Raw genomic sequence first — 10,086 nt, 5'->3', positions numbered from 1 at the left:
TTGGAGCTTCAACAATAGAGAAAGAATAACAGATCATTGAAGATGAAGAAGGAAGCAACTAAGTATAGTAAACCAATCTGACCATGGTTTGGTTTTAAAAGAATTTAACGACAAGATAACGGCAAAAACGTCATTACTGTTACGGTTGTAATTAGCATTAAATGCTGGAGGTATTATTGATAATTGAAAAAACACATGAGTACCATTAATAAAGTGCAAAAATACAGTGATACTATTGATAATTTCTCTAAAATTATTGATAAAAAATAACATTAATATACAAGTAGACTAAACAAATGTTAGCGATCCATTTTGAATGACGTATTTTGGGTTTGTTTAAAATTAAATCTTGTGTGCATAATAATTTTTATATAATTTTAAATTTATTTTAAAGACAAATCAAATCAAATTCACTTATAAAATCGGATAAATATAGACATACATTTAAAATACCCATTTTTTTTTTTTTAACAAGAACAAGGTTTTCTAATCGTCTCTCTTTTGACCTCTCCCATTTTCCCGAGACAATAAACAATTCGATACGTGAACACTGCTGATTCTCACAAACTGGTGCAGCGAACAGATTGAATCTACAGATCGGTAAATCATCAAGAACCATGTCGCAAGGAGTTTTGAATTTCTGATCTTGGTACTTCCCTACTACTAACACTGAGATCTCATTGCATTTTTCAAGCAGAAAGCAATTAGAAGTCGGCATCGTATATCTATCAGCTATCACTTAGTATTTCTTTCACTTGAATACAGTTAGGCTATCACTTCATTCGCCACATCTTAAATGTTACCATCAATTATCCAGGTTAGTCTGAATTTTGATGTATACTTTTTAGATAATTAAATGATTTTGTGTCTATTGATTGTTAATTGGGATATATGGATTGAAATAGTTATTTTCAGTGTAGTTTGCTGCAAATTTGCAATGCTTATTTGTTTCTGATTAGTTGCTTTGGCAATTTTAGTTGATCAAATTCTATAAATTTATCAATATTTTTGCCTGCTGATCTGATTAGCTGCAATGTTTGAAAATCTCCATCCCAATTGCTTGTTAGTTTGACTATTGAAAAATAAATGGTGATAAATTTCACAGACAGGACACCAAGGATCACTAATTACATTAAACCTGCCATTCAAAAAATCCGTCAGCTGTTGTGCATAATTTGTGATGAAAGAATAATGTTAAGATGAAAAGACTCTTTGGAGAGACCATACTGTTACATATAGCTTTTCAATCCCTTTGCAAAAGTTTTTATGTCCTCTTATTTTAAAGTGTCATTGTGTAACATCGTACTCATCTTCCAATTCAGTGAACGTTGTTGATGTAGTATGAATGAACCCTGCTCACAAGCAATGTCGTAACAACATTGTAACACACGTCCAATTTAAGGTTTCTGATATTCTGTTCCTCTGCAGTTTTGGGAAGGCAATTAGTTCCAAGTGACGCTTGAGTATTTGCCATTGTGCAAGAACAATTGAAAATGCCTTTGCACCCCTCTAACAGCCTTTTTTAGAAAGTATAAACTATGATGGACAACTACATACATGAAACATACTTTATCAATTGAAGCCTATTGACATAGGATTGAAACCTTCCAGTCTAAGACCTGTTTTTTACAAGATTTTAGTAACACGACATTTGCATTCAATTTAAGCCTTTTATGCTTTTTTTAGAGGCATATGTAGATACCTATATGTAAGGTACGTGTGATAAGGCCGGGAGACTGACATACTTTTCTCTTCTTTATAAACTCCCTCCAAATCAATGCAATATTTATCCAAATTTGCTTCTAATTTATAACCTTTACACTATGTTTGGATAATATTTTATAAGGAAATGAGTTGGGGGTGGGGGGATTGAGAAGGGGAGGGGTGGGAGATTGGTGTGTTTTCTTTTTTAATCTTTTCAATATTCGAAGAATTTGTTTTGTTTAAAATGTTAGAAAGTTTCTCCTATTAATTCTCTTCCTTATATTTCCCTCCCTTCCTCGGTATTTATCCAAATGAGGGAAATGCAATCCCTCCACTTCCTCCGATTCAAAAATAGTGTTAAAGAATTAGTGAAATCAGAAAAGACATGCATAATTTAGATTGAAAAAGGAATACATACTTTGCTTCAATTCATTATGTTGTTCAAAACAGTAAGAGACCATAGCAAATAAGAGATGAGTGGTTTATAATTTCTCACATCTAGGATGAAAATTAGAATCAGGGTTCTCAGCTAGCAATTTGAGATACCTAAACAAATACTTCATTTGGAGGCCACAAATGAAAAAGAAGAAAGGGACCCCTTGCTGAGTCCTTTCTCTCCATCAAAAGGTGTCGGGTGCATATCAATTGTAAGGGCGTAATAGAGACTTTAGAGATGCAAAACGCGCACCACTTGATAAATTTGGCCAGGAAACCAATTTCATTAGTAATTAAGCTAAGGAACACCATTAACTCAGTCATAGGATGTTTCTTATTGAATTTGTTAACATAGTTTTAGGAGACACATTTGAACTTGTATTCCCTTTGACTAGTTTAGTAGCCAAAAGTACATAATCTATTGTCTTGGGGCTCAAGATGGATTTTGCAACCAGACTGAATCATGCATATCATGGACAACTTTCTAAAGCCTAGAAACTCACTAATAGTCTTCTACATCATGATTTAAAAGGCAAAGCTTTTTTTAAGAATGACTGAATTGAACTCATCTATTTGTGGAGCTTTGTCATGTCAAAGTCCTTTAACATTGTGTTTACCTCCATACATTCGGAACTTCCTTAGGCAAGATCCTATTTCGTCGATAGTGTAGAGAACTCGAGTAGTATTATGCCTCCATGATTAAGTGTGCTTTAGATCAATTATGCCCTATAACGATGGAGCAGAAAGAAGAAATGTGCGTGAAGGAAGACAAAAAGAATTAAGTAATGAGTACTTCCAAAAGGCGTTGAGAGAGAAAACTGTTGATGAACTCACTTGTATGAATGACAGTAAATGAATTCTCTGAGGAGAAACTTGCTCTTATATTTAAACTTAAGACGAGTAAAGAGGAAAATGACTCTCATGACCTTGCCTGATTGTATAAGCTCTTCAATTTAGTCTTGAAAATCTTTGCATGATCTTAGGCCTACCTTCAATTTAGTCTGGATCATTCCATAATAAGGTCATTACATTATCCCCGCCTCAAAATTCACCTTGCCTTAAAGGTGAAACTGCAGAATGATGATGAAATAGTCTCAAGTGGTCTCTTGAGGCAGTACTTCTCTCCATTCGTAAACACTTTGCGCCGGTAAGGCTTGTTCACGGTCAAGCGTACTCCTAAGACAACTTCTGTTTGTGTTTCTGTTACCAAGTCTATTGTTATCATTTTTTTAATTAGGAATCTGTGTTCAGGAAACGTGGATCTTGGATGTATGTTTCTTGTTCAGAAATTAAGGAGATATGCCCTCTTGCCTATTTTCTTAGAGAATTAAATATGGCCCATTGCATCATGATGGTAGCTTCTCAAATGGTTTCTTCACAACCAATTTCGTACAGTTTGGTTGTTTAAGGTATAAGTTTTCTCCTTCTTCAAAGGTCTCCTCTTTACACCCAAGGTTTCTATTAAGAGTTTCTCATATTCTTTTTTAACTCATTTAATACAACGTCTAAATGTTCTCTAAAACATCCACAGTGATTCCCTCTCCCAATTCGTGTAAGGTTGGAGGATCCCCTTCATATAAAGCTTTGTAAGGGGTATTTTGGAGAAAGAGTTTGATAACGTGTCTAAATTTTGGGAGCCCTATTAACAAAACATCAAAAGTAGGTGGCTTTAGGCCTTTCCTACCTTCCTTCCACACGCCCTTTTTCTTTTAAGTCAAGCCTCATCCCCCCATGGAACCTCAAAAGTTGGGACATATGGCTTTGTTTGCCAATCTAGTCTTAAAGTTGGGTATTGCTCTTTCTTACTTCATCTGTACTCCTATTTTTAAGCACTTCATCCTAGGCTTGCGCGGCTGATTCCACATGAGATGCTACTAGAGCGTCAAGCTTGGTGTCAGGTTAGTGAGTTGTTCTTCTAGAGTGCTCATCCTTTGTGTTACTGTCGGTGGGACATTGAACTAGACTCATGTGATACCAATAAACTTTTGTAGGGTATGTGGATAGTGTTCCGCCTCTTTGGTTCAGATTTTCTGTAAACCTTTGGAGTCTCTTATCTAAGTTTATGCAATTGCTTCAACTGAGTTTTGTTCAACTTTAAATTTTTCTAGATAAGACAAGTTACCAAGCTAGTAGAAACTAGATATTGCTAAATGATCTTTTCAAAGGTGAAACATGCAATTGAGAATTTTAAAATTTTCAGCTCTACTCAAATCATTTTAATATGTTAAAAAAGAGGAGATTGAGTTTAGGGTAAAAGAAGTAAATAATCTATCAGCAAATGATCATCACCATTACATTTCCAAATGGCCATTCTACTTTATACTGTACACCTTGTCATTCGCTAGACCTGATAAGAACAAGTAGATTTTTTTAATTTTTATTTTGTTAGATAAATCTAACTCCAATTTGGATATGTCCTAATCCCTAGATGACACTGGTCTTATTTATCCAATCATTAGTATACATTATGAGCTCCAAAATACCTTATCATAAGCTATTGGTCAAATTCTAAAGGTTTTGGTTTGATCCCAACGAGCCTTTTCATGATCAATAATATGAAGGCCATACTAAACTAGGATTTTGAATTTATAGATCTTGTCAACAATTCAACATTTACAACTAACCCAAATGAATTGTTTTTTAACATCAAGTACATCTACTTTAATTATGGAAGGATACCGTCCAAAATCTTTTGGAAGAATAATCATAAAAAATAAGCCACACCCAACTAATAAATGTGTTTAGCAACTTTGGAAAGTTTAGGTTCTTACTAGTTTGACCCTATCTTCAAGAAAACACTCAACTTATTAAAATTTATGAAGGATCTAATCCTTTATTTAAGAGGGTCATTACTTTTAAATGCAAAAGGCAAAGATGCATCAATTAAAATAGGGATTAGAAGTATTACCATCCCCTAAATCCTCGTATATCCCACTTGACAATGCTGAATTAGTCTCATAAGGAAATTCCCATTTTCCTCATGTGATGGGATGTTGTTGTTGATTTTTTAGAGAAATCACCTCCTAAAGAATTTGCAAAAATAGAAAGATTATTTCTCCTTGATGTGTATTTAGATTATGTTCATACCACTCGCCCATCTCCATTGTCAGCAAAGGTCTTCTTCAGCCTTGACCGACAACTGTATGTGTAAACCTTACAGTATTTGTAGGTTGTGGTCTTGCCGAACCATTTGAACAGATTGTTTAACTTTAAAAACCCATCTCTACACTCCTAGTAGCCTGTGCTGCCCTTGCCTTTCTTGTGCACGTCTGGCACTTATGGTGTAGGAGGAAATCAGTTCTCAGTTCTCGAAGTTATGACCAAGCCTTTCAGATTTGGACAAAAAGGTGCATTTCAATTGTATACCTTTTTTTGAGTAAAATCTCGTTCATTTGAGTCAATAAATTGGATCTGTGCAGATATTCGTTTAACAATTAGATTCTCATTTGATGAGTTGTGCACTCATAAGTGATAACCAAAGAAGATGATACCCAAAATACATCACTTTGTAATTTAATTCAAAGTAGAATTATCTTCAACATTCCCTTTCATAATTTAAAGCAAGTAGTTCACAAATTAATAACCATAGCTTACCATTGAAAGAATGTGGACCTGAATGCATAGCCTCATTTTCTTACAGATTGCATTACATTTCTTTACCCCAATGCCGTTAAATGACTCTCGCCTATAGAGCTTTTGGGTGGTCGGATGTACGCAACCTTACCCTTGTTAGTGATAACGGTGAGGTTGTTTGCCATTGACCCTTGGTAGCAAACATCATCCGCTACTTCATATAAATAAGAATTGTACATAATTTAGCATAGACTTACTTCTTTCTTCCCCAAAAATGAAAGTTTGGAACGTAACCACGAGGACACATCATCATAAGAACACTACTTAATGTGTCCGAGCTTTCCCCACATGTGTATTAGAAATGGTACCTTGGGATCCGAGCATTCCGTTGGTTCAAACCTATGTTACTCGGACTCTTCATATTGCTTCACATACCTATGTCCAATTCTTGATGCTTGGACATTGGTACGACATTTAGACACTTCATTTTAGGCGTAAAATTGAATATTTAGACGTATCCGACACTTGGATACGTGCCAGTATCCAACATCAGTTGCCGAGTCCATGTAACATAGGTTCAAACAAATCCATTGAAGCTGTATAAGTGTCTATGTTTGCTATAGTTGGAACTTGGAAATATACCTTAACCTATACTGCTAGAAATTTAATTCACTTTTCAACCTGAGATTCAACATCTTCACATTGCAAAATTGCACCGCTTTTCCCATCTTTAATTTCTTAGGAAATAAACAGCAGTTATCTGCTCGTAGTTGTCAAGTCAGATTCACTAAGTAAATTCGCTTTAGTACTACCATTTCCCCTCGCCACGATTTCAGAATTAGATCCATTTTCATTCAAAGCATTCTCAGAGGTATTATATTGTCCAGTGATAACATCATTAGCATTATATTACCCCAACATGCTTGATCCATAGAAGATATCATTGTTTGCTTGCACTTTCAGTTTGAAGATTCTTCCGTTTAAATATTGAAGTATTTCCATGAGAATAACCTGGATAACACTCGTTAGTTTTATCTATAAACTATCCACTTGGCTTCAACTTGAACTGCAAATACAACTTTTTCTCATTGTGAAGTCAAATTGTTTCAACATTCGCATCTGCTGAACTAAAGATGCAAATAGGTTGAATCTTGCTGTTTCTCATAATCTAGAAGGATTTGATCTGCTTGCAAGGTTTTATTCCTTGATAGTTGATAGTAGTGCAAGATAACTTATTGAGACTTTTGCTTCTTTTTCATGCTGTTGCTCATTATCCCGCTAATGATCTTTTGCTTGATATGTTTGTTGGAGTTAAGGCTTTGCATTGCTCTTTTTTATTGATAGGTACAAATGTGAGCTTTTAAAATATGGTGCAGCAACAACAGGATGACCTTTGACAGTTGAGCTACCCACCCTAAACATCCCTCTTTTGCCTGCCAAAAACTGTTCATTAGTCACAGAAATGGCTGACGGTCACATCCATCCCCACCGGCCACACCGCTTGTCAGTCCCACCACGGTCAACTGTGCTTACATCCATGCATCACCCTTCTGCCTATCCTTTAACCCCAACTCCCACACCTTCTAAAACCCGACTCTCTCAGTCATCCAACTCCATCAACAACAAATCTTCAATTTCATTTCTATTCCTGCTCCTATTCTCCCTACGTTCTCTTTACTCCCTTCTTCCTTTCCTCCGCTCCTCTCCATCCTTCTCTTTGTTTCCTTTCTCCTTCCTTGTTTCTCTTCTCTCCTTCCTCCTCACTCTCATCTTCTCCCTCTGGCACAAACATCCTCGTATTCCTCTATTGTCTCTCTCATCCCTTTCCCAATCCCAAGTCAGACATCTCCTTTTGAAGTCCCTTCTGCTTGCTATCGTCTTCCTGCTACGATTCCAAGCTCTCCGTTATTGTGGGACAGCAGCTATGATCTTGGCTGAATTGTCCGGAAATATTGCCTTCCGGTTCTGGAAAGATCAAGACTGGGATCGAGACGGGCATTCAAGGGTCCGAGGTTTCTTCGCGTTGTTTGCTGGGCTGTTTCTATTATCTGTGAGCTGGGATCGGATGGATTGTTTTCCTCTTTCTCATAGTAATCTTGGAAATTTTCAACATTCATTGATAGTGGTTGTTGATGGGAAGTGTTTGAGAGTTGTGCCCATGCTTCTTCCTTTCTTGTCTGGGTTCTTGGGGTCTTATGAGAAGGATTTAATGAATTGGGGGACCTTTAGGCAATTGGGTCGAAAACGGGTTCAATTGATATCGTTGTTTTTCACTACTTCTATGCTGTTGTTTCCTGCCATCATTAATATGCTTATTTTTGAAGCAGAGGGTGGGAGTGTTTCCATTTTGAATCTGGGCTGGTTGCTGGCAAACACTGTCTTCTTTGGCGTCCTTTTGAGTGAGTGGTATAATGATGATAAGTGGGTTAATCCTAGAGACTCAGAGAAAGAATTTCTCATCACCTTTGTGTTTACACTTATTTGGGAGCTTGTTTACTTCCCGGAGCTCTCACTTTGGGGATTGTTAATATGTGGTTTTTTGCTTTGGGTTGCCATTCGGCAACTGAATTGGGCTTATGCAAGATATGTGGAGTTGGGGGCCGATCCTTCGGAAACCTTTTCTTCAATGGTAATGAGGCCAATTCGACATGTTTTGAGTGAACGTAAATCTCGTAAAATTGCCCTTTTTCTCATGATCAATACTGGATATATGGTGGTTGAATTTGTTGCTGGGTTTATGAGCAATAGTCTTGGGTTGATATCTGATGCTTGCCATATGTTGTTTGATTGTGCTGCACTAGCTATTGGGCTTTATGCTAGTTATATCTCCCGTTTGCCTGCCAATAGTCAGTTTAACTATGGTCGTGGAAGGTTTGAGGTGCTTTCAGGCTATGTTAACGCAGTCTTTCTGGTACTGGTTGGAGCTCTCATAGTGCTAGAATCATTAGAAAGAATTCTGGATCCTCAGGAGATTTCAACAAATAGTTTATTAGGTGTTTCCATTGGGGGACTAGTTGTAAATATTGTGGGTTTAATCTTCTTTCACGAGGAGCATCATCATGCCCATGGAGGGCCTTGCACTCACTCTCACTCTCACTCCAACTCTCATGCCCATAACAATCACAGTCATATTCGTGGACACCATGACCATGATCATAGTCACGTACACCATGACCATGATCATAGTCACGTACACCATGACCATGATCACAGTCAAGTACAACATAGCCATGATCATAGTCATGGGCACCATGACCATGATCATTGTCATGTGCACCATGATCATGATCATTGTCATGTGCACCATGACCATGATCATAGTCATGCACACCATGATCACTCTAATGGTAGATATGATAAGCATCATGATCATGGTCATCATGCTCACCATAATCACCATGATAAGCAGGATCAACATGTTCATCATCATCACAACAACGATCATGTGTGCCAGAGCATGACTAAGCCTCCTGAAGCAGACTCTTGCAGTCATATTCATCATTCACACTCGAAGTCCTCGCATACTCACCAACACATTGATCACAACATGGAAGGTATATTCTTACATGTTCTAGCAGACACTCTGGGAAGTGTTGGAGTTGTGATATCAACCTTGTTAATCAAATATAAGGGATGGCTTGTTGCAGATCCAGCTTGCTCTATATTCATATCTGTCTTAATTGTATCATCTGTAATACCATTGTTGAGGAACTCTGCAGAAATTTTGTTGCAAAGGATTCCCCGAGCTCATGAACAGGACCTCAAAGCTGTTGTAAATGATGTAATGAAAATGAAAGAAGTTTCAGGCATTCAAAGCCTGCATGTCTGGAGCTTAACGAACACAGATGTTATTGGCACTTTACATCTGCGTGTTTCATCAGAAAGTGACATAAGTGCAACAAAAGCTCGTGTCATGCACAGATTTGAGGATGCTGGGGTTAAGGATTTGACACTTCAAGTAGAATCTGTTAAGAGTTTGTAGTTTGTGAATAGAATACATGTAAAACCGGACATTGGCAATTCAATCGTTCCTATTTTGTTATTTTAGATCTCCTGTGACATTTTGAATCTTTATACAAATGACTAAATGAGGTAGTAAGCTATGGATTTAACGTATTGATTTTGTATGGCAGTTAATAAGTTTTAGTTATACTTTTCATAATCGAGTTATGTCATTTTTATGGTAATGAAGAGTTCACCTACTAACATGTGTTTTTCTTTAAAAAATTTCATTACCACCTAGGTTATACTTGTATTAGAAATGAATATTTACTTGAAAATAATAAAAAAAAAAAACTAAAAAAAGACTAATAGAGAATAAAATTAAGAGATGTAATTGTAGTCAAGGGCGAGAAATGAGTGTGTAGTGATGCA

At 36.6% G+C, this 10,086-nt stretch overlaps 1 protein-coding gene across 2 annotated transcripts; it reads left to right on the top strand.

Moving 5' to 3' along the window:
• Window positions 1–484: 484 nt before the first annotated feature.
• Window positions 485–9,874, top strand: LOC130826387 (uncharacterized). Of its 2 annotated transcripts, none has more exons than XM_057691982.1 (3): window positions 485–600; window positions 698–817; window positions 7,057–9,874. In XM_057691982.1, the coding sequence occupies exon 3, from the start codon at window positions 7,175–7,177 to the stop codon at window positions 9,692–9,694; it is 2,520 nt and encodes an 839-aa protein (XP_057547965.1). In that variant the 5' UTR covers window positions 485–600; window positions 698–817; window positions 7,057–7,174; the 3' UTR covers window positions 9,695–9,874. The 2 variants fall into 2 exon arrangements, with proteins under 2 accessions (XP_057547965.1, XP_057547966.1); XM_057691983.1 differs by adding an exon at window positions 3,391–3,548 and having other exon boundaries at window positions 485–817.
• The last annotated feature ends 212 nt before the right edge of the window (window positions 9,875–10,086 follow it).

The sequence above is a fragment of the Amaranthus tricolor genome, chromosome 1 (assembly GCF_026212465.1).
Source record: "Amaranthus tricolor cultivar Red isolate AtriRed21 chromosome 1, ASM2621246v1, whole genome shotgun sequence".
Lineage (NCBI taxonomy): Eukaryota > Viridiplantae > Streptophyta > Magnoliopsida > Caryophyllales > Amaranthaceae > Amaranthus > Amaranthus tricolor.
Note: the sequence above shows the minus strand (reverse complement) of the source record. Positions and strands in the feature narration are given on the sequence as shown.